The sequence below is a fragment of the Netta rufina genome (genome assembly GCF_964035555.1).
Source record: "Netta rufina genome assembly, chromosome: 21".
NCBI lineage: Eukaryota > Metazoa > Chordata > Aves > Anseriformes > Anatidae > Netta > Netta rufina.
The window spans coordinates 6,431,442-6,456,978 of record NC_140145.1 but is presented as its reverse complement, the minus strand read 5'-3'; the positions used below and the strand labels follow the sequence as shown (position 1 = coordinate 6,456,978).

Sequence of the window (25,537 nt, the reverse complement as noted above, 5' to 3'; positions counted from 1 at the left end):
GCATACCACGACAAAGTGTCAAACCTGTTTGTCCCCTGTTGCAGCCCCTGTAGCATAAGCCTCCAAGGTGCAGTTCTTTGTTAAATGGAATGTTGCTAGTTCTCCCCCCCAGATTTTAAACTTTTTTTTTTTTCCCAATTAAATATCTATACATATCAGCTTCTGTCTTTGTTTCTCTACCTGAATCATAAGATGCCCAGCCACAAGAAAAAAATATATATACCAGAAGATTGGTGAACATTGATAACTGGGTAGAAGAATCAGTTTAATTTCATAACTCTGTTAAGTGAAACAGTACAGTTTAATTAACCAGAACTTACTCCAAAATAGGTTCTTTACTACAGCAAAATAAATAGGTAGCTTACATGCAAAGTAGTTTACAAGAAATTCTGATTCCTGGTAATAAGACACACAGTCTTCCTTTTCAGTAATACAGAACTAGCAGTGGGCTGTTAGGAAAAAAAAAATAAAATCTGATACTGTGACTTACCAAAGCACAACAGCTGTTACTCCAATTCACTTTAAGACAGTATTTCAATTAAACTCTCCTGTTCACTAGTAACTTGTTTATAGCTATTTCATAACTTAGATTTTTTTTTTTTTTAATCTTAGTGTCTAACCAATCTCAACCTCATCTGTGGGACCAGAGCATCTCATACTACAGTGACGCCCAGTATCAAGCACCAACCCCACCTGGTACAGCGCGCTAGACAATTCATAATCTATAACTGATGTGGCTCCTTCCAGCTCAGCATCTTCACCTTCTCAGCATACTCAGCACAGTGGCTTGCCCATTCTGAATTTTAAACACTGGAGAGAGATTCTGCAGTTATTACTCTGACAACTGAACTACCTTACTTTTAGGCAAAACTATTTATTGTTTTACCTACAGACGGGTTCATTCACCTAATAAAATATTGACAATGCCTTACAGCAGTCTAGTTACTCAACACCAGAACACAAGTTCCTGGGAGAGGTGCTCCCAGAGTTTTTGCTGCTGCCCAGGCTACACAATGGCTGAGAGCAAAGTGCTCTACTCCTGCTTGCTGACTCTTAGATGGAATATGGAAATCCATCTTACCTGCCTTACAGGGATTTGGAGGATTTGTTTGCCAAAACACTCCTACTTCAGTGGCTTGATAACAAGATGGCATATGAATTGGAGATACTTTAGTTACAAATGCACCAGGCAAGTCATTCTTAAGTACTTAATCACTACAATGATCTTTCTGCAAAGAAAAAGACATTGTTACCTAGACTTGCACTTGAATGACTAAGAATTCTCCCTCCCTAGACACAGAGATACCAGAATCAGTCACAATTATGTTTACATTAATCATTAACAGCATAACAAAACCCAGTGACAAGATTTTGGGGAACTCATTAACAAAGGCATGATGTACACACGTTTATTTAAACATGGCAATTTATACAATAGCTAATTAGCTAATCCCCACCCCCCAACCTGTGTACCTGGATATCAGAATTAGCACCTAGTATTTATAAAACAAAGAAAGACTTTGCAGTATTATTTACTGCAAGCACTGGTCAAATCCTACATAATTCGGGCAAGTGGCACATGTGTAAATTAAATAATCCAATTTCTTGTGATCATCTGACTAGCTCATTGCCTCACCATATCAGAGGAATTTGGGATAACCGGTTATCTTTGAAACACTAGGAATGCATAGTTCGTACATAGCTGACAAAAAGGAACAAAACACAGTTTTGGTCTGAAATTATTGCAGTGCAAATTTAAAGTATCTGTTTTTAAAGCAGTGGAACATAAAAGAGGTAGGTACTTCCCTCCTTGATGGTAACAACTTAACATTGCAGTTCAAGCTAAATAGCTCTGTGCTAGATATCTCAGGTACACTAACAAGTCAAGGCAGACTGGATTAACTGAGATATTTAAAATGATATAAAATGTTTCACTGGCATAAAAAAAGTTCTATTGCAAGAGGTTACTTTTTGCAGAGTGAGCTCTTAACCCGAAATACACTGATCTAGACTTTTAGCGACATAAAGCTGTGTTTATCTCAACATTTAATTCTTTAGCAAGATAATTTCTCTTGCTAAAGAGGGTCACTGAAGATCTGAACAGTGATGTTTCATGAAAATAAAGTGCACTTTTCTGCTCAGAGCAACAGCTCATACTTCTGCTAAAAAGCAGTCTCCAATTATATGAACTTATTTATTGACCAGGATTGTTAAAAAATCAATCAAGACCTAGCCCAGTGATGGAAATTACTAGGCAATGCCAGAAAAGCAAGCCCCTTTTGGCACAATTCTTTCATTACCTCCTTCCCTCCCCCTTTAGTTCCACATGATGCAGTTTTTATTCAACATATTCCCTCCTATTTCTGAAGCCTGGCTCAACATTCTCTTCAAAAGTGGTAGCAGCACTGATGCACACCACTGAAGGCTATCAGGTATACTGACAAAACAGAGAATGTTTACATGAAGAAAAGTCAAGTTTTAGATGGCAATAACTGTGAACTCAAATCATTACAAGAATATCCTCTCTGACTCATCAGCTACACCATCTAGTTTATTGAAACACTAGCAGTGTTCTTGCCTTTATACTGCAATGTGATTTAACCAAAAGGTGCTAATGTGAACACTTCCATATTTCATTTTCACTAATACACGAGATGTCATGCACAACCCAGACATTAGATTTTAAATCTATTTACAATTTTACATATTTTACAATATATATTTCATCTTTACAGCTACAGAATAAATCCAAGCTAACATCGGTATCTTTCAAGTTTCTGCTGGAACTCGAAATCTGTAAGTTAAACTAATTATTAAAAATGTTTAAGTGCATGCCTAGAAGGAAGCTTTCTGGAAATATGTCAATGGACGAGTGTTGCTTAAAAATTACACTGTTTGTGTAGAAAATTTAAATTCATTTCAAAAACTCACAAAAGCCTAATAGAAATCTAATTGACTAAAATAAATACAATTTATTACACCTAACCAAAAAAATGTACCTTTAAAAATGTACTGATTTAAGCTCATCTGATTTTTAGCCTTGAATTTACTTCCCTTTCCAAGAAGGGGATAGTACTAGGTGAGAATAATGACACTCTTCAAAGTTAACACTTTTAATTATCCTGCATAAACCTGAGGCTGCAATGGTGGGGGCAGCTTGTCATTTTCCACGTTTTCAGAGTCAATAGCTGCTAAGGCTTGATTTTTTGGCTTAATTTCTAATGGATATTTCTCAACAATATCTTGGACTTCCTTTGCAACTCCATCAGTCCAATCTATCAGGTCTTTCTCAAGCTTCTTGGCTTCACTGACAATTCTTTCCTGTCTCTCATTCAACTGAGACAGGAGATCTAAGTTTTTATACATTTGCTTAACACCCAGGCACACATCAGGTGACCAGCTGTCAGATTCTTGCTTCTTCGGGGATGTCTGACCAGTCATAAAACGATCAAAATCCTCTTGGCTTAGATTTAAAGACTGAGCATCCAGTTTTTCAATGAAGGCCACAGCGCAGCACTATGAACAAAACAAAGTCAGCATCATCACAAGCTACAGACTGGAACTTGTATGTTATTTATTTATTTAATTATTTATTACTGTGTAATAATTTATTTATTTATTACTGGTGTAACTGCTGTTACACCAGTAAAACTGTTAGACCAAAAACCAATTATTTTGTGTCTAAACAGATCATTCATAAAGAGCTTTTCAGGAAGCTAGCTATATCAGACAGTTCACATGCATCTCTCTCCTCCCAAAATTTGAAGAAGTCAAAAACACAGAATGATACCGGAAGATACAGTTTCAGCTGAACTATTCTGACTTGGTGGATAACATTTAATCATGTGATCGGCTGAGATATGGTATGCTCTCTTCATTTCATGAAAGAAGCAATGTTGAGATGCCCATCTTACCTCATGGATGCTCTCCTCCTACTGACAAGAATTTTTAACATCCCAAGCATCTCATTCAAGTATATGTTTTCCTCAAGACTTGCTTTAAGATGTAATGCAGAGAAGTCAAGTTCATAATTATAATATAAACAAATACTTTTAAAAGTCTCTTTTCCTCCACTCATTCGTGACAATTCTGCAGTCCTTTCAAGAGGGAAACTCTCATGGGCTTATACAGGGAATTCTGCATCTGTAACAACTGCACTGCCCAAGCCCAGGATTTTAGGAATAAAAAGTATCATCTCCTCACAGAATAAAAGTATGCCTAAATCTCTGCATCAGACAGTGCAATAAAGGGTTCCATCTTGTGAGGAGCAAAACACTCTCTGATTTGGAAAGCAGAGAAAAAAAGAAAGAAGAGATACATAGCAAAAGAGCTTGCTGTACCCTAAATAACCTTTAGCACTATTTGAAGAGTTGTTTTAATTTTCTTTCTACAATGTTATACCATGTTTGCATTTACAGGAAATTCTGGTATCTAAGTGAAAGATACTGTTGTTGTGTAAAGTGTCAACACTGTTCCTGCACTTACCAGATTGGTAAAATAGTAGCCATCTTCTCCTGTCATTAACCTGCTTGGATTACAGAATCGTGTTATATACTGGATGTTGGACTGCAGACGGGGTGGGTTTCCCTTCAAAACAATATATATAAGTGTTGGAAGAAAGTCATCAGCAGAAGCTGGTTCATTTTTTGTGATCTTTATAGCATTAAAGATGTGCTTGCTGCACTTGGTGATGCATGCTAATTTATCACGAGGCACACGCTTTGAATCCATCTCAATAATATCTGCAAGACAGAAAAGTTCTCAAATCATTAAAGCCACAGAAACAGCCACCTGAACAAGATGAGGTGGACACAATACTAAAAATGCATTATTTTCTATCTTGTGGTGCTTGATGTTCCATTAAAGTACCTGCTTATTCAGCCTTTTCTTGGTTCAGTCCAAGCATCTCAAATAAGTTAGGTAAGACTAAGCACTTCACTGATAGTAGTTATTCCTGCTTCACAGATGACAAACTAGCTCAATACGACAAAGGCTACTGCAAATGTAAAAGTCTGAACAGCAGATAACAATTTCTCCAAATAGGAGATCTGAAATTTAAAACTGTAAATGTAAACTTCATCAATCACAAACCTGTAATTGCTTTTACAACCATATCAGACACCTCTGGAATTTCTTCATTGACAGGAACACACAGCATTTGTGGAGTTACCCAGTGCAAAGCCCTATGACAAGAAAAAACATTAAACCATTCCATGCCAGTAACATTCAGATGTTGGAAGCCAGCTATTTCTTGAATTCAATGCACAATGAGTGCTTTGTGTGACGCACTAGAACATTTATAAGCCAGTTTATTCCACTGAAGTAATTTACTATTTCCAGAAAAAATATATTTTCCTTTTTTTGCTTTAACTTAACAAAAGCACACCAATTTATTTTGCTAGTGAAGTAGACCTTTCGTTATTAATCTTATTCATTCCTTCTATTTATTAAAATAAAATGCTTTTAAAACTTTTTGTTTAGAAAGCCTGCCAATTTTTTGTGCACAGCAACAGACTTTTAACATGCTTGACTCTGAGCCCTTTCACAGGACTGTGGATTACTCAGCTGTTTTTCTTTGAAAGGCTTACCTGATTCTCTTCTGGACGGCGAGATCCTTCTTCTCATCATCAGTTGTTTCAGGACAAAATACGTATTTATACTGTCGAGTCATAATGTATTTTTCAATCTGATCCATTGCTTTCTCAACTTTTTCAGGGGGCACTGAAAGGTACAAATTCCCCACACCCAACACAGTAAACATAGTATTCCTAGACTGCTTAGAAGATTTAATACAGTTTGGTTCTAATGTCACCAAAACAGCAGCATTGACTCAAGGCAACTCTCATAAACATTCTTGAGTTGCTAAGGAGCTGATATACTTGGAGTATTTTCACTCTTTACAGCAGAAGCAAAAATATAATGGTAAGAACACTGTAATGATGTACCAAGGTAGGTACATGCACTGGCTCCCAATGAAGCACGTTCATTTAGCATGCAAATTAGGTTCACCTGTTTGTAGCTTACAAGAATATTTCTTGAAAAACAGTCTGAGAATAAATCCAATGAGGTCCTCAAAGTCCTCTGTGCCTGTTTATCTCTCTAAAAAAATCCTTAAGTGTGTTTAAGATGTGCCACTTACATACCAGACACAGAAAGGCAGTCTGCAACAGAAGCACTCCCCTCTCATTGGCTTTTTGAGTATTAGCAGTGTGATAACACTATAATAATACTGCTAATTGGCTTGAGGCTACACACTCAACCTCAGTTTTAAACGAATAACATTGAATTTAAAACAGGAAATGAAAACATCTGAACCATCTTAATTGGGAGTTTAAAGAAAAATCTGCAAAAACAAATAATTTAGATTGTAAAACTTTGCAGAAATGGTGCTGCTGGGAATAGTGCAGCGATACTACCGGACTAGAATCTGTTAACACCATCTCTGAGAGGTGGGTAGGAATGCTTTGCTTTTACTTGAAAATGCAAGAAGCTTTATCCTCAAAACATTACTTTTTTTCTAGCACTAGGATAAGAGGAAGAAGAACACAATACTTTTCCAGCGTGTCTGTAATTTCTCTGCTACATTTTGATAGAAGTCCTGGGCACATTCAGATTGCTCCTCAATACTTAAGTCCTGCAACAGAAAATTGATTTAAGCGTGCATGTGTGGAAGAAATGGCAAAAATGCCTTTGATGGCAAGTGTCCAGCTGCAATAACAGTCTAAGAATGCAAATATATCCTCCTTAGAGATGTTTATGTTGGCTACATTATATTCAAAAATATGAAAAACCAAGACTAGCTCCTTAACATATGAAAGATTTATGGTTCTTTGCTGAACAGCTGTGTATTAGCAATGGAACCAGACAGATGCAACGTCATTTTCCCCAGCCACATCTCTGAGTAACAGTGAGAAGACAATGTAGACTGTTTAAGTAGAATGCCTGTTCCCAATTTTGTCTCTTTTTAATTATGATATTCAGTATACCAAAAAAAAAAAAAAAAAAAAAGGAATGTAAATTACAAATCTGAAAGAGTATCTATGAAGTAAACACATCTAATAATAAAGTTACTATGAACATATTCACATCATTTGTGAAATAACATTGTCTTTTGGGCATTAACTAATTGAGCTAACGAAGAACAGAATGTATGTTTGAAAGATTAAAGTTAACTATACTTAAGTCACTTTACACCATTGAATGGCAGCATAAAACCATCATTTCAAAAAAAAAAAAAAAAAAAAAAAAAAAAAAAGATGGAGAGAGAACTTAGTGCTCTCTAAGGCCAAAACCAAGACAGCTCTCAAACATGTAGTCTCAGCTCTGACAGCAGCAGTGCTGCATTTTACACCTGGTTTATAAGTAGTAGCAAATTTTAAGTTTTGAGAAAGACTACTTTGACTAGCACAAACTGTCAAGGAACCAGTTAACTAAGAACAACTTTAATGTTTGTAGCTAATAATTATTTTCACAAACTCTACGCTCAGAATAGATCAGTTTTAAAAGAAAATAAAAGAAACAAAAATCCAAGATGTTTTCAAAGTGGAATGCACGTAAGGTTCCATCAGAACTCCCTTTCAATTTCCAGTCCCATTTGAAGGTATCATTTGAACAGCTGCATATTAAACAGGAAGGGGGATAAAAAGTTGTACTGCTTTACTTAAACCATAGGTGGCACTAAAGATACATTAATCTTTCAAGAGCAATTAAGCTTTTATGTTGAGAAATTGAATATATCCCATGTTCCCTATAAAAAAAGTAGTCAAGTCACCCTCTTTCCCCAGAGGGCAGTATCAACCTGCACACCTCCCTTTCTATCTTTGTACCGTTTTATCTATCTAAATCTTTTTATCTATCTAAGATATTAAGCTATCTAAAAACTGAATATGTAATATAGAACTACTTCCCAAAATCATGTTTATCAAAAAGATTGCTTGTTCAATAGGCATTTTATCTTTCAGAACTAATTTCTCTGAGATGCAAAAGAAAGTTCTCTCAAGATACCTGAGACACTGAAGTTTGAGTTTTGCAGCATATACCATAGCAAACCTACAAACAGTAATGCATTCATCTTCAATTTGACTAAGCACACCAGCTGAAAACTCCTGTATGCATTGCTTAAAAAACTGCTGGAAGAAGTGCAGCAATTTTTCCATCTCTCATCAATTTCCCCAGTTTAAGTAAAAGACATGCAAATCACTTACCCTTTTATGATTCATTGTGTCCAAAAATAATTTACATTGCTTATAGATATCTTGTCCTGATTTATGATATGTCTTGAGAAATTCTATGAATTCCTTGTATACTCGATCTGTCTCGATGCTAGCCTGCCTGTTTATAGAAGGGCTGGGAGACTTGGATTCTTGGATCTCTGCTGGGAAAGTTTGGACACATCAGATTAGCCTTTTCACACTGGTGTATGAATTCAAGAAACATTTACGACTTCAAATTTTTCCCCCTTATCTTGCAGATGAAAAAGCAGTCTATTTCTTAGCAATGAAATATTGGATATTATTAAATGGAACAATTAAATACTTAGTTTCCTAGAGAAGTGAAACACTTAGAGCCACATACCCCATTTATAGTACCGGTCTTCGTATATTAGCAAATTACTGTAACGTTTGTTTGCCTTCAGACTTCTTACATTTCCATTCCTAGGTAAAATCCTTCCATATGAGATCAAGGTTTGCCGATGGGACTCCACAGCAGCTTAAGCTAATGGTGTGGTCCCATTTCCATAGTCCCTCACTTCTACATTCCTGCTCCCGCACTTCCACCAACACAAGCATTTATTCAACTGGCTCATGACCTAGCTCAGGGAATAGCAACTCTAGGTTCCTAGTCAGAAACAAGTCTTTCTTATGGGGTTTTCAGGAGGATTAGCTCCCCAGACTGGCTTACTGAAAAGGTCACAGGAGCACCAGCAGCAGCACAAAACAAGGAAAAGGAGCATAAGGTTGGTGAGAACACAGCAGCCCCTCTGGCTAGGCAGTTGGTGCCACAGGGTCACACCTGCAGCGTAAATGAGAACTCGGCCATTTGTGTTTTAGCAAAAGCAGAAGCATTGCATCTGCTCAAGAAAGAACCCACTTGGCCCTTGAGAAGGGAGGAGGTATACAGAGTGCACCCAGCACTGGTTGCAAGTTTATACAGCTGCAACCACAGGGCTATCCCACAAGCACATCTGATTTTCCAAGATATACGCTGGAAGTTAACTGTACTGATCCAATACCTTCCCTACCAAAGTTTAGTTCACCCACCTTTCAATTTGCCAGCCAACACTGTTCAAAATGAAGGATTGAATAGAGATGATGTACATGAACATGATGAAAAGCAAGCAGCAAAGAAACAGAAAACATGAAAATATTCAAAATCAAAAGGGTACAAACATATCTTGCAACCTGAAAATACCAACATGCACAAGAGCTCCTTGTTTCAAGGAGCACACAGGCAGAACTCTCACATAAGCAAAAAAGAGTTAGTATATTTAAGTTGATGTGTTTAATTTGGACTCAAAGTAGCTTTTTTTTTTTTTCATTTTTTTTTGTTATTTGTTTTTAAAGAGACACAGCACTATAGTGAATTCAGAGCTGTACGATCCAGTGACTAACACAAACAGATCATTTGACCAAAGCACAAGGCTTGTTAATGCCTCTAGGCTTCAGCATAACCTTCTCTCGATAATGATTTGGTTCCATTAGACCATTTCTGCTATTTAAGTTATACAAATGTACAGCTACAACTGTAGCAACAAAGATAAAAAGTGCGAATCGACCTCCATTCCAGTTATACTAGAACACTTTCAGAAGGAATTTCCTTCAGTCTTCTTTACACCTAAGATTCAAAGCACAAGTACAGCATTCAAGCTGAAGGGGCAAGAATTACTGTTGACTTTTGTCACATTTAATACTAAGTAATCAGTAAGTAGAGAGCATAATTTCAAAATCATAAAACGAAGAAAGCAGGATAACATTCAAAAGGGTAGAATTATCATTTTTTCCCCTACAATTAGTGTTTTTATTTCAAAGAACTACTGAAGATTTATTTAAATTTCAACATTGATCTCACTATATCATAAAAATAAAGAACTGCGTTCTGCTATTTCAGCTCAATGAGTATGGATATGAACTTTTTAGTTGCAGATTTAAAACAGGTTTTAGATACTAGAGATACAGACAATTGATGCAAGTTTGCTGCTAATGTAGGTATTAAAACTGAACGTTAGAATGACCTGACTTGAGTCACACCAAGAACATCAGGTAGTCACTCAAACACAGCAACTTCACTGATTTGTGTTGAAATCCTTTTTAAGGAAACTGAATCTGTACAATATGCACTGAGCATTAAAGTCTGCAGGAACAAATGTAGCTTCAGCAACAAAACGGTTTCAGCTTTTTCACGTGCTCTAAAAGAATCAAGTCTTAACTACAAAGAAGCTGATTGCAGGAAAGAAATTCCATTTGAACAAGAGAACCTACTAGATGCTAAAATTAAAAGTACAGGAAGAATTAAGAAAGGATCATCTCTTATAAAGAATAAGCAGTATCCATATTAAAATCTTTCTCAAGGCATTCTACTGAGATGCTAGTTGTCACAGCAGAACATTAGCACTCCAGTGAGTCACTATGGTTGTGCCACGGTCGTGGATCTGAGTCCAAGCAAAGAATACGAAGTAAGCCCTATCGTTAGCTCTGCTACACACATGCATTCATACTCTTCGTATAATTTGCGAAATAAAGACATGGTACATCTACAAATTTCTTTAGTAAGCAGACCATGTCAGAACTGCAAACAGCATAGGATAAGATCCTAAAGCTGTTTGCATCAGCGGTTTTGGAGTCTTTTGGGTTTAAATAAAACCAGCGTGCCTGTCTTCTCTTGATATGAAATTGTCTTCTTAATATAGCAAACATCCGGAGATGTTTTGAAGATGTAAAAGTTCTTGAAGCGTGAACTCTTAAATTGAAGTCATTTCAACTTATAATCAGTTTTATAATTGCAACCTGGAATTATTTTTTGATAAACATATGAAGCAGCACAAGACCCAGCTACTTCTTACAAACTGTGGTAGTTTTTTTTTTCTTTTTTTCTTTTTTTTTTGGAAACTGCATAATCGTTCAGGTGTCAAGCTAAGGTAGAACAGAAAGAAGCTTCAATTTTATTCCTGTACTGTCCCTACCAAAAAGCTCACAATTGGTTTAGAGATTCAATTTCCCTTCAGAATTCTAGACTTGCTTTTTTATTTCTTTTGGTCACCATTACACTCAACAGCACAGGTTATAACTGGCACAACCCTAGTTTGTATTTTGCAAAGCCCAACTAAAGAGTAAGCTTACTAAAACCAAGCAGACAGCTTGCTCAAGCTGTGCTGCATTACCTTCAGTAGGGGAAGCCAGTTCCCAGGAGGGAGTAAAAATTTCCTTCAAATCCCTGAGAATGTTATCAGCATTTCGCTCCCTCCCAAGATGTCCTTGCTTAACGATTTTCTCTTGAGCTGCTGAAATAAATGCAAAAGCAAGCAAGACACCAAGAGCAGGAGCATGTCAGGAGAGATGACGAATGGGATAAAAAAAGAAAATATGGGAAGTGTGAAGAATGAACGTAAAAAATGGTTTTCATACATAGCTGAATGTCTCATTTAGCCATCTGTTGCTTATACACCAAGACAAATTCTAAGATGAAATAGAGACTTGTTTAAAAATTCTTATTAAAGAAATGCATCACCTGTAAGGCTAAAATACATTAATGTTGATTTTTCTTCTGGAATTCCTCCTCCAGTCTAGTGGTTTACAATTTTCACCCATGTGAGTTATTGCCATGCAAAGGCATCAGTCATTAATCATTCTTACTTGTACACCTGATCCAGAACAAACATTCAGCCAAATACAGACTTGATATTCACAACCCACATACATGTAAATACTACAAGGTTCCTTTCACATTTATTTTCATTTAAAGGCACCATGTTTATACATTCAAATTTTCCTGTTAAAGCTGCTGAAGCGATAAATTATGGCAGCATCACCTGATACCTTGTATGTCTAAATGCAACAGAAATGCTGATTCCAGTTTTTTGGAAATGACTGACAGTCAGTACCTTGTCTCCCATTTTCTTCAGGACGAGTTTAAGTTCACGTTCTAAACCACAGGATCACACAATGGTCAACTCATGATTCTAGCACGAGCATGTGTCACACAAACAAGATACTTTCACTCAGCAGTGCCACTCAGCAACACCTAAAAGCTCACATTTTTGTGTGTTTTCAGTAAGACTTTGTATACAGAAGTAGTTCTCAAGAAGCATCGTTGCCCCAACTTTTTCAAGTCAAGTCACAGAGCGTTACCCTGCCTTGCAGGACAATATATCTGTCAAAAATACTTGTTAACTTAATGTGTTGTATAGAACCATTGAAAACAAAGTGGAAAAGTTACCCTTCTTAGCTCCTGCTCTGGAGGAAGCAGTGAAGAACTTCTTCACAGTAGTGACCTTCCGTGTTTTCTCATTGGTTTTCTTCTCCTCAAATTTTGAAAAGGTCAGGGACTGCGCCCCTTGGGTACTCTGACTGCTGGCATACGCTTCTTCCTCCTCACGCTGAAGCCTGAGATGAGAAAGCAAAAAGTTCTCATTTAACTGATTAATGCGAGCACAGATAAATTAATATCCTGTGCAATAAATTACTCACTCCTCTGACATTTCAATTCTCCTCTATGCCCACCTGCATTTCAAGCTTCCTCTTGCACATCCCTTCACTACATTAAATCCACTCTTCCCGTGTTGTAATGGGGAAAGAGAGGAAAGACTTAAGATAGCCAGGGAAGATTAAACAGTCTCCTCCCTTTTGACATTACCAAAGTATAACAACAATCACTTTCCCAATGTGTCACAGCCCTGAATCCCACAAAGGTAGTCTTTCCCCTCAGCTCTATGGGAGCATTTCCTATAGCCAACTTCCTGCCCACGTCCTTCACTTGGGGGTTTCACTGCACATCACCAGAACTACTTTCTATTTTGAGATGTCTTCATCAACTGACATACAGTTCCCTTCAACCCCAAATATGCCTTGGCTATCTCAAGACAACCCCTCTGTTCTTATCAGCCGTTACCATATCTCTCCATTCACAGAGAGTCGCTCATCTTCCTTTATCATCTTACTGAAGATAAAAAACCACGGCACACAACTGAGCAAGTGACATACCCCGTCACAATCTTAAAATTATTCTGGGGAACAGATTATTGCTGTCATAACTTGTTTTCAAAGTCGTGGAAATACATATGCTTGCTTGAATGAATGAGGCAGACCACTTCCCTGCAACACTAACAGTGCTTTGCAAAGACCAAGCCCCCTTTAACATACAAGAGATTGAAGAACTCGTATGTCTCTCCTATGGTTACTGTTCTCCTTACGCAGGAGAATTAAAATGGGTTAAATTACACTGCTCTTCAAGCTGTTAAAGAATTTCTGAAACGTTCTGAAATTTCTGAATTTCTGAAGCTGTTAATTTCAGAAATGCCCATTTTTACTGCACATAGTTACATACTGACAGCATAACTATCTGCTCCAGTAATAATAAAATTCTTAAGCCAAATTTATGACAGGAAAAAAAATGACACATCCCCTATGCTGTACTCAGCAGTTTACCTGCAAACTTCTGATTAGGCTACAAGTTTCGGGCACTTCATTCTACCTATCTTTGCAGTTAGTCTGTTCCAGTGACAGTTAAAAAAAAAAAAAAAAAAAAAAAAAAAAAAAGCCACACTACTTCAAGGCTTAAGGTAGAAGGTTCTGGTATAATTAGATGCCAGAAAACCCAGGCTTCCAAATCATAAGATTGAACTCAAACACAGAGAGCTTCCACAGATATCACCTTCTACAGGCAGGCTGATATGAAAACTGCACTTCATGGTGTTTTTTTTCTAAATTGCCTTGGTTAATTTATCACTAGGTAACTCAAGTTCACCAAAGCGTTCTAAACTCAGCTTTCTCAGGCATTTGTACTTCTTCCTAGAGTTCCAGCATATACCACTAATACATTAGGGTAAGCATATGCAAAGAATCTGTGCCCATGTGAACAAACATCTTGACCAGCTCAAGCCAACTGGCTCTTAGAGAGAGTTAACATGCAGCCTCATCTCAGCAATTCATGCAGCCTTGAAGCATTTCACTTTGAGTGGATATCACGTAGCTTACACCTGGAAGTGGCACAAAGTACAGTTGTGGTGCGAGAGGATGCTTTCCACTTTTCTCAGGTACTGGATGTTGGTTTTACTTTCTACCCAAATCCAAAAAAAATGCAGTTGTGGCTGCTCTAACTTTCTCAGTCAAGCATAGATTTCTCTCAACTCCCAATTTCAGAGTCAGATATTTATCACACTAGAAAAACTAAACCATTTTGCAGAAAACACATGCTTAGAAAAATTGCTTCAGTTATTAAAGCTAAAGCTTGGATGCCTTTGGGTTTAACCCTGAAGTCTGTTCAATGACCACAGCTGAGACTAAAATTAGTTTTTTAAGCAGTAGCTGAGACATAAAACCACCATGCTGGCTGTATTCAAGACACAATAACTGCCATCTCGAGAGGCAGAGGGATTTTAATCAAAATTGTCACTTTGACCCTTCCAACTGCTAGTCAGAATTACAGATTTCAGTATGCAAATAGGTCAAAAGTATTTGTTGAGAGGTTGGGGGTGTATTTACATTTGTTACTTCAGGCTTTCTTTTGAAACGTCTTAAATTAGAATGTCATAAAAATTAATTTCTGCATCAAAAAGACTACTTTAATTCTTGCTGGAAAGGTCAAATTTGAGCACTGATGATGAAACTGAGCCAAGTAGGACTAGAAAACATGAGACAGGAATAGTATTTAGTAGAGTCAGCCTACTGTGAAAGACGAAGGCATAAAGAGGGCTCTTTACCGCTCTGCCAGCTCCCAATCCTCTTGAATCTGTTTCTGCCTGGCCTTATGGTATTCCTCTCTCCAGCACTTGGAGCAAAAGCCCTGCCAAGCAGGATTGCCATAGTAACCACATCCCTTCTTGCACAGGAGCTCCGACTGATCAACGTGAATTCCTCTGCGTTCAGATTTCAGGTTCATTTTCCTCCTGTTTAAAGAGAAAAGGGTTAAAAGCCAGAAACCTGCTAGCTAACAGCCCGCCGTTTGAAGGCTCCTCTCTTAGAAAGCAGTCACCTGCTTTAATTATTGAGCAGTCAGTCCCATGGTGACACGGGAAATTCCAGAGGAGGAAGGGCAGTTACATAAGCACGCAGCCGCAGCATTAGCATACGTTTGCATGGCTGTGACCTGCAAACAGGGCTCGGCAGCTGGCCGGGAGAACAGCCCAGCACTGCCAGCCGTCCGGTGATGGCACGCGTCTCTGAGCTCACCCACACGCTGTTCTGACAGCCACGCAGGGACAAAGCAGCAGGGGAAAGACGAAACACAGAGCTGCCATCCCCAAAGAGGACTCGGTAAGGCAAAGCGTAAATAGCTTTGCACCCAGGCTGTTTGCACGAAGGGCAAAACCGGTGAGAGCTCAGCGAAGGCATCTTTGGCTCCATGGGATGTATCTTCAGAGCACAGGGAAGGATCCCAGCAGGGTATGTTAACATGGATGAGGTGCATCTCCATTTCACTCAGTGCTCAGGTTACCGCAGGGTTAAGCTACGCATCTGCACCCAGCCCTACAGAATTCCCATAGTGACCACAACAAAAACACTGTTTTTGCACCACCCAGCCCTCCCCTTTCTTTTTTTTTTTACTCGACAGAAGCCAGCCCACGTGCCAGCTTGTTCCCAAGGGCATTCCAGCTACTTGGTGCCAGTTGTAAATGCTGGATTCATTTCAGGATAACAGCAGCACAGGATCACCTGCGAGTTTCAGGTGTGCACATGAAGACACCAGCACCAGGATCGCACTACTGACATACACAGACACTAGAACAAACACCACGGGGTGCAGGAGGGCAGGTCTGGCCCCCAACTCAGCCCCTTTTCACCCCTGGATCCCCTACAGTGCTCCTTCAGTTAGTTGAAGAAGGCATCTTGGCAGTTCAGGTTCTTGCTCCTGCATTCACTAGCGAAGGCGTCCCTGGGACCTGCTCCCCTCCTGCTGTCACCGAGGGAAGGTGAGCTCAGGTTCCTTCAGGTGCCACGTGTGAAAAGCAAGATGAAAAGTCATCTCCTTAAAATAAAGAACATCAGTAGCTGTCAGAGCAATCTCGTTTCTCCCCAAGTGAACCCTGAAGTCCATATGCTTGAAGAACGCAGTCCTCTGCTTTTTGGCATTTCTGCCCAGCAAAGGTCACTCACCCCCGGGAGCTCGGCTGCTCGACAGCCTTGGAAAGGGCCCCCAGTCCTTCCTGGGGCCATTCAGCAGAGGACAGCAGTGAGATGCACAACTGCCACTGCCAAAGACAGTTTTCCACTCTACGACAGCAATTTTATTCCATGCTGAATCCTATATGATCAATTAATTGAAGAGGCTGATAGCGTTAAACATTCCCCGTTCATCTAAACAAGCTATTTTAAGTAATGGGAAACGTATGATTTTCTCCGAGGGAGGAACAAATTAAATATTCCATCTCATCTACGTAAGTATTAAGGTTCCCTCCTCTAACATCTTTATCTTTGAAAAAAGTAATGAGTTTCTAAAAATAACCTTAAAAATAGTTTTATTGTAGAGACCTAGGTTAGAAAAACACTACAATTTAAGTATTAGAGCTTTATTTCCCTCACTGCCTTCCAAAAAATCCTTGTTTCTGTGCTATTTTCATTTTCTGATTCCTCAAATGAGGTGTTCACGTTGCCGACAGCGCACAGAACTGCGGACTGACGGTCCATCAGGCACCAGAAATTAGCAATCAAATTTTTGTCAGCGGCACAACCTGAAGCTAAATGGAGTAACGGGATGGGAATTGCACATCATCAGTATCTGGCAGCGCAGCCCTTTCTCAGAGCGCCACACACAGCCTCTGTAAAAAAATTTTGAAAAGAACAGGGAAGTGAAGGATTGCAATTTCCACAATTGTTGCTGACCTGGGGGTTAGAGGGACAGCTTCCCAGAACAGAAGCTGCAGCAGCATTTTGATTAAAGCCTTCTCTTGCCTGAGATAAAAACTGCACAAACAGTTTTCCATACTCATGGCAAAGCTGACGGGCCTGGATGTCTCAGTTATAAATGCCAGAGAGCTATGAAGACATGGCAGATAAAACCCTTTTCATAACACAAAGTTCAGAGAGATTTTACACTGATCTCTACCACGCAAGGAAACGCTCTCTCTGATCCTATCACCCACTAAAAGGGTCAAAGTCACGACAGTTTTGCAACTGGATTCTGTCACCCGGTGCCATAACCGAGATATTTGCTATACTTAACGAAAAGCACTGTGCTTTGGGCACTTGGATTTCTGGAAAAGGAAAGGACTGGAATAAAATCTTCTTGCCTAAACCCACATCGACACCCGGCTTTTTGACAGCCCGGCAGCACACCCCGGCTTCTGTGCCGCTTGGGCACTTTCCTGTCCCTCCACCGACACACACACACGTCAGCTTTCAATATCCACAGGGCTTCAACCACATCCTGGTGTCACGACCACCTCTGGCATTCTGCTGACCCCACCAGAATGAAAAATTTGGTTCTGCTCAGAGGCACAGCTCAGCAGCTTGCACAGGAGGGAGCGAAGCAGGTCTCTTGGTAACGAGATTTGTTTTTTTTTGTATTCTTTCTGGAGAGGTTTGCAAGGAGCCACGAAGCCAAGCCACCAGAAAATGAGCTGTTCTTTTTCTTCCCCTCAAGTATTTCCAGTTGCAGTTACATCAGGCTGGGAGGCAGGACAAAGGAGGTCACGCTGAATCGATGTGCAGAAGTCACATGCTGCACTCAGAGCCACGGCTTTTTCCTTTAAAGACAGAAAGGGTTCACAGCCATGTTTCACGTGGCAGCATTTACATTTTAATAAACTGAACCCAAGGAGTTAATCTAAACAATCCACCCCAGGTCAGCTTTCTTGCAAACGAAAGATCTGTCATTCCTAAAAGTGTTTTTTTTTTTTTTTTTTAGAGCATTTGGGGTCCTCAGTTCTTTCTCCTTCTTCTGTTCCCATCTCTCCTTCCTTCTCCAACTAAAGGTGCATTGTTCTGTATCCAAAGCCCAGCTCCTCGATGGATTTGCATGGCCAGACCTTTTATTTGCATTCACACCCTGAATGTATCAACTACCCAAAGCTCAGCTCATAACCCAAAAGAAAGAACAAATGTGGGGTTCTCCTCTAGTCAGGCTCTATTAATAATGCTAATAATCAAGAAGGATCGAAGTACCAGAAGATGATAGCTGAAGTTACACAATCTGGAGAGATGCCCTGCTCCAAGCATCCTCGTTGCAGCTCCTGCAGCCCAAATAAAACTTCTCAACAGCTGCAAGAAGCACTGCTCCTCCCTCCCAGGAACAAATGCCTGTGTAAATGGCTTATTTGTACTCACAAGCTGCTTTGCTCAAAAAATGCAAATTGTTCAGCTGTGAATGTAGTCAGGGAAAGCAGAAGTGACAGCTTCTTACAGATTTCCTCATAAATACCACGCCAGAGAATTTTCTGTACTGGTACTAGACCCCTCAAAGATTCACATCCATGTTAATTAGCATCACCTCCCTGATGCTAAAAAAAAAGTCTGTAAAATCCTTTTCCCCATGCTCCTTATTTGCAAGTAAAAGCTTCTGCCCTGCCGTTTTCCTCTGACACTGGAAATGGAGAAAGGCCCAGCTGCTCGCCATGCCCACAGTCTTTGAACTGCCCCCAGCAGGACCACGTGTGCCCGAGGGGGTCGCTGGACACGTGCCCAACACCCGGACCCTTGCGCACCGCTGGTGGATGAAGCACAAGACACCAGTCACGCTGGGTGGATTGAAGACTTGCACATCAAAGGTCTGAAAGGGAGATCTGAAAGGTCAGAAGGATCTCCCTGCGCAGCCTTCTCATCAGCATCCTTGCATACTTTTGTTAGAGTGCCCAGTCCATAAGAAGATGGTACGGTTTAATTCAGACATAGCTTTTTACTTCCTTTAATGCAATTCGTTCTAAAATTTATACATCTTCCCATCAATACAGTTTTATATTATTATTCCTAAGCTCATTTAATTTTTTCCTTTTATTCAGTAGGACTTTGAGCACTCACATACTTTGAGCAAGTGTTTTGAGAGGCGTGCGATACCAGCTCGGAGGTTTCCCAGCACTTCCTCACACCCCCAGGTGCCTCCTGCCAAGTTTGGCATCCAAAAGAATATCCAGAGAACCGCAGCTTTCTTCAGAAAATGGAAACACATCATTCACGGGGGATAAGCCAGCTGTTTGCCCAGCAGTTCCTCCATGACTTTGTCATAGCTGCAAGTGAAAAACGTCTGGGGAAACAATACAGGGATTCGGTTACCGCAGGCACAGAAGCAGACGTGTGAGCCAAAACCAGAAAAACCAACTCTTCTGCAACATGCTGCTGGCCTACAGCCACATCACTTTCCGAAGTCGCACAGCTCGGTCTATCTATGAAGGTTTACTTAGGCAGACACAGGACAAGCATGACACAGGGAACATATTTTGGTACAAGTACCATAGGAGAAAAAGAACCGAAGCATTGAGGTTGTTTGGAAGGGGGCTTTGTGTTGTTACGAAATCTTTTCTGTTGACCTGAACCAAGACAGTTTTCATTGAGTGTGGGTGCTCAATAAAACACGTTCCAACCTCCAAGGATTTTCAGTTTCAGGCCTCAGGAGCCCAAGTCTCTCATGGCAAGCACTACAGAGACATCTAAACCTACAAAGGGATTTTATCAACGCGTTTCGTCTTTAGGCAACATCTGCAACCTGCAATCTACAACCTACACAGGCTGGGAAATACCTACAAGCACCCGAACGCACCCTACAACAGCCAGCAAAGCGCAGCACCGCGCTTACAGCTCACCTTCCACCTCTCAAGGATCCAGTCCTGTGCACGCCAGGCTGGATGCCCGGCCACTGGCGTCTGGTTTGCTGCTGCGTAAAACCACCGATGCAGAAGGAACCAGGCTGCACTGGCACTGAATTATGCAGCCAGGTGTTATTCCACCTCATTTCTCTGATGATCTGCCATCGCACCCCCCCGGGACTACGGGCACAACCTTCCCCATCAGCTGCTTCACAACTCAGAGGATAAGAAGAGAGCTCAGAAGTTTGCAGGCACTTGATAATCACACGATGCCTTGATTCTAGGCCAGTTACATCAAACAATCCTACCATTTAGATTCCCAAAAGCACACTCTCTGTCAATTATAAGGCCATAAATCCTCAGGCCATCTTTCCAGTATGCTGTAGAGGGCAGGGAAGTAGCAGCAAGCAACGTTCCACAACGCTGCACCTTTCATGTCAGGCTCACGGCTCTCAGCAACAGCGAGAGGCTATAACCCAGTATTCTACACAGAGCAGCTTGCAAAATAGCTGGAAAAATTCATAGCACAAGTCTTCAAGCAGGCATCAAACTGACAGCAAAGAGCGAGCGCATTCCTAGCCTCGCTGTAAAACAAAGAAGGGGCACCTCTCATCCAAACAGGAGCTGTCACCAAGAACTGATTTAATGCATACATGAAAGACTGCACTTACGTAACACGTTCTTTTCAGCAATGAACCTAAGATAATTTTCAGAACACTTTGGGGTTTGCAGAGGCTGCAGGCATAGCTTTGGCTTTAGGAAAAGCACTGTTCGTGCAATAAGGCTTGGAAGCAGCATGGCTTTATCTTTAGGTCTGCCACCACTGCCTTGTTTTTCTTGTTCCTTTCTAATGTGCACCTACCTTAATTCCCAGAGCCCCAGGAGGCAAGCAGATACCTTTATTGTCCATGCAGACCACATCACTGCCAGAAGGACAAGTTATTGAATTATTCATACACTATTTATTAGTCCTGGATTGCTTAGGTCACCTCTGATGGAAGAGCTGGTTGAAAAGGCTCACTTATCATGCGGGGGTCTCAACCTACAGGTGCCTTTATTAAGATGCAATTGCAAGACAACATATAATTACTACGGGCTGTGAAACACAGCTTCTAAATAACTCTGCGTGCAAACCCTGCAAATAAAAGCAGTGGCTTTGTACAAGTGCTCTGTAAGCAAGTTTCAGTTTTGGTACCAAAGTTCATTAAAATACATCTGTAACCAGGAGAAGACCTCACACAACAGACTCGGGCAGTCTGGCACAAGGTATGAGACTGCCTTGGGCTTGCATATTTCAGCCTACTGCTCTTTTGAGCAGAACATGAGCATTTTAAAATAATAAAAAATAAAGAACGCTGTCTCCTGACATCTGAATTCCTCCTTGTTTTTTCCCATCACTTTACTCTGTTTCTTGAAATGGAGTCTTCTCAAAAAAAACCTTGGCACAACTCATAGCAGCGATCTACACCCGTCTTTCCCCTGGACTGAAGCAAATGCTATTTGGCTCTCCGAGTTTAAGCCTTCAGAGAACTTAATGAACAACTCGTAGTAATTCTTCTCATTAAAAAAACATCCAAGTGCTCCAAAGAGCATTCTCTGCATGGCTGGTACAGCATCACCCGCTGAAACTACCCATTTATGGCCAACCCAGGCATGGGATTTTAGAGCAGGAAAAGCAGCAAAGCTGGGGCAGTCTCCAAATGCATAATTCAGGTGGCTGAACAGCACCGTACTTCCCATCTGATCAAGAGAGGAGCAAGTCCCACCTGAAGCTGGATGGAAGCTCAGTCCCTGAAAATAAGCTTACAAGGAAGCCTAGGAAGGGCATCGAAACAGAGGGGTGGGACTGGGTTAAGGTCTCTAACAACTGGACATCCGGGCTGTGGAAAAATAACACATCGATTTTAGAAGCTACTGCAGCATCCCAAATGAAAGTGATCATAAACAGATAAATTGCCTTAACTTAAAAGCCAAAGAAAGCATCTTTTCTAGCTAAATGGTACAAAACACTACCAGCACTGGTAACTGAAGAAGCAGATGATTCTTTTAAGTGAAATATCTGAAAGCAAACACCCTGAAACACCAACTTGCAAACTACCCAGAGAGCCATCCTCCTCTCTTCCATCAGCCAAGTATTTAATGCAAAGAACACCCATCGACCCAAATGCCACAACGTCCTTCAGAGCCAGGTAAGTGTTGAAATAGTCGTGACTCACGCGCAACCTTAAACATTCAAGTGTGTAATTAACAGAAAGCTAATTAAACATGAGCTGGTTTCCTCCAAAGGAAAGGGTGGGGCGAGGATGATCTAAGAGTCACTGACAGAAAATACAAAAGCCATTGGACAAGCTAAGAATTAGGAAAGAAACAGAGGAGCTCTCTTTGGAGAAGAGATCGCATGTCTTCACAAATTTAGCATGCATCTTTCTTGCAATTAAGAAACTTCAGCTATAACATTTGCTTCCTAGTATACACAGCACAGGTTGTTGACTAATGTTCTAGAGAAAAGAAATAGTTGTTAACTGTATTTACGGACAAAGAGCTCAACCTGGAAACGACCACAGTCTTGTACTGTAATTTGGCAGGGGAAATTGCAACCAGTGCTTCAAATGTCAGGAGCCTAATGGTCAGGAGGCTCCAACAACCCACACTGCTCACAATCTGAAAGTTAGTTCACTAACTGAAGACTGGACAAGGCATTTTCCCCCCTCCAACGTCAATACAGACTTCAGGCTACAATTTTATTTGTCCACATCAGATTCTTAACGACTGCTCTGCCAGGAGTAGCGTGGACTGATGAATTAACAGCCTACATCTCCCCACCTACACATGGCTCACACCTGCATTTCTAAACGAAGTCACAAGAAACATCCAAAAATCACCTTGTACAGCCTGACTTGGAATTCAAATTAGAAGAGGATTACCTAGAACTTCTAAAACCTCCTCAGGGGTAGCAGCTAGCAGCTTCTACAGGCTTTGCTCATTCTGCCAACGTCAACCACACTCACCTGGGTGCAGATTAAAAAGCAAGCTCACTGCACCCTCAACAAAATACTTCAAGGCATCTCAGGTGCCTGTTGTTTGTGGTGTAAAGTGATCTCAGGAATTAGCGTAATTAGCCTTATATTCCTATTCTTCCATTGTGTGTTGTTTGAGGGTTTTTTTGGGTCAGCAAAACACCCGTTTGAGCTATGATTCTCTTCCTAATCCTCTCCCTGAAAAAAAACACAATGTAATCATATACAGAAGGAGCCCCAGGTAGCTCCAGAAGACCAGGAGGTGCTCAGCACACTGCCCCAAGCACCAACATCGGGTGCTGCCAGCCCAAAGCACCACTTCATGAACAGTTTCACAACTACAAGAGCCAAGCAGACCGGTACAGCGGGGCCTCATCAGTAACAGCTGCAAAGCACAACCGCCATAACGCACCCTGCTCCCAAAACTTCCCCCAAAAACATCCCAGACCCCGCTCAGCCCAAAGGAACGGGCTGGTTTTGCCTCCAACAACCCTCCCAGCTGACTCAGCGCCCGTCACAGCGCTGACAGCGCCCAACAAGGGCAGCACAAGCAAAATTAATACACCGGCGTCGAACCACACCCCCGTGAGCACTTTGGTTACTTCAGGCTCGTCACTCATCTTCCAGTATTTCGTCTCCCAGTGTTCCGTCTCCCAGTATTTCGATTTCCAGTGTTTCATCTCCCAGCGTTTCACACCCTTTTGGGTGATATGGACGCGTTGCTTCAAGGCGATGACTTGGTCGCTACCCGGGGTGCTCGTACGACGACGGACACCCACAAAAGCACCCAAAACGCGCCGCCTGGCATCCGACGTGCCCTGCAAACTCCGCTTGGCTTGAGTTGAACGGATTTTGTTTTAAAAGAAGGCGTCCAACTTACAAGCAAAGAGCCAAAACCCCCTCGATCCACCAGGGAAAGGGGGAACAGGCGGCGGGGGCCGAGCTGCAAAAGTTACCGGCGACGCCTCCCACCCCAACCACCACAGCGCACGCACGGAAAAGAAAAACGAGATGACTGAACCGTACCCACGGAAAGAAAAATTGGGAAACAAATTAAAAAAGAGAGAGATTCTAAGAGAGGCTGAGCCTTAGGAGCCGCACGGGGAGGGAAGCAGGGCCCTGCGCCCCTCAGCCCGGTGGCATCGCCCTGACCAGCACCGGGGGGGCTCCCCAGGGCCGGTCCCGGTCCCCTCAGGGCCCGGGCTGGGTCTCACCGGTTGCCGGGGCCCTCCCCGGGTCCCGCCGCGTTGCTCCGCTCCCCTCGGCCCGAAGCGGCCCCGGCCGGGCCCTGCGCCTCCTTCCCCGCAGCGGCCGCCCACGGAAGAGCGGGGACGTCGCTTCCTGGGCCGGGCCCCGCTGAGGAGGCTCCGGGGCTCGGCCCCAGTGAGGGGCAGGAGGGGCAGGGAGAGGGGATTTAGGGACGAAAAGGGGTGAGGATGGAGAAGCAAGGTCGTAGGAGGAAAGGGGGAGGGAAAGGTGGGGTGTTTGAGGCTCCTGAGCAGCAGCCGCCTCAGCCCAAGGGTTGGAATCGCACTTATCGTAGAATATCGCCCTATATCATAGAGTATCGCCCTATATCGTAGAATCACATTAAGGGTGGAAGAGAAATCCAAGATCAGCTGCTCCAACCGTCCCCCCGGCCACCAGTGTCACCCGCTAAGCCATGGCCCTAAGCACCACAGGGCCGGGAGACACGGTCCAGGGAAAGGCTGATGTTTCGTTAGCTGCATGGCGAGCACGAAGGCAGGGACAGGACATCAGGCAGCACCTCAGGGACCCTTCACAGCACCTGTGTCCCACGCGAGCTGGAGCTAGGAAGAGAGCTGCATCCTTGAGGGGCTCCAACGTCCTCCTCAAATTCTCCTCTTGCACTCTTTCCTCTGCGCCGCGCAGCGCCATCCGTTCTCCTCTCAGCCACAGCAAACCAGCATCCGACAGCCGCCTTGCTTTTGAATCAAAACTGTTTTTTTTTCCAGCTCAGACTGCTCCCACGAATGCCATGGGGTGTGCACTTATGCTGACTGCAGCAGAAAGAGAAAGAGCTGCTGCTATTTAAAACTTATTCCTCTTTCCCTTCTCGTTTACTCAGTGCTGTCACTTGGCGTGTTTTTTCCCCAGTCAGCAGAGACATCCAGTTGCGAAAGCAGGTCTCACCTCAGACGGACAAACAGCAAGAAAAAGGGCAGCTCAGTTACTTCAGAAACGGAGGGAGAACACTTCTGAACGCAGCCAGCCAAGCAAATCCAGGAACTCAACTTTCTTTCAGAGCATGGCACAAGTAGGGATGGCTACTTGGACCTTCTCTGCGGTGTCTCGCACGCATGGGTGGGTATGGGGAAGGAAGTAGAACTCAAATTATCTCATACCAGTCAGACTCCCCGGGCAGCCAGCAGACTGCATAAGTGCCATCTGTTAAGGAAGTGCTGATGAACAAGTTACTGGCTGGTGCCATTAAGAAAAGCTTGGGAGGGAGGCTGCTGTCTTAATTATCACTTGCAGTCATGCAAGGCAAACTCAAATCACAGAATGCAAGGAGAGGGAGTGCAGTAGCTGCAGACCAGGTTAGCCAGAT

The 25,537-nt window shown here is 41.8% G+C and overlaps 1 protein-coding gene across 9 annotated transcripts; it reads right to left on the bottom strand.

Annotated features, from left to right (window-relative positions):
• Positions 1–256: 256 nt before the first annotated feature.
• On the bottom strand, positions 257–24,861 carry RABGEF1 (RAB guanine nucleotide exchange factor 1). 9 transcript variants are annotated; one of them, XM_084299690.1, is made up of 11 exons: positions 24,755–24,861; positions 14,915–15,100; positions 12,433–12,599; positions 11,378–11,497; positions 9,261–9,281; positions 8,205–8,374; positions 6,553–6,634; positions 5,589–5,721; positions 5,092–5,183; positions 4,486–4,742; positions 257–3,516 (listed from the first exon to the last, which is right to left on the bottom strand). In XM_084299690.1, exons 2-11 carry the CDS (start codon positions 15,091–15,093, stop codon positions 3,118–3,120), a joined length of 1,620 nt encoding a protein of 539 aa, XP_084155816.1. In that variant the 5' UTR covers positions 15,094–15,100; positions 24,755–24,861; the 3' UTR covers positions 257–3,117. The 9 variants fall into 9 exon arrangements, with proteins under 9 accessions (XP_084155816.1, XP_084155815.1, XP_084155817.1 ...); XM_084299689.1 differs by lacking the exon at positions 24,755–24,861 and adding an exon at positions 24,180–24,278; XM_084299691.1 differs by lacking the exon at positions 24,755–24,861 and adding an exon at positions 24,180–24,278 and having other exon boundaries at positions 8,205–8,371.
• Between the last annotated feature and the right edge of the window lie 676 nt (positions 24,862–25,537).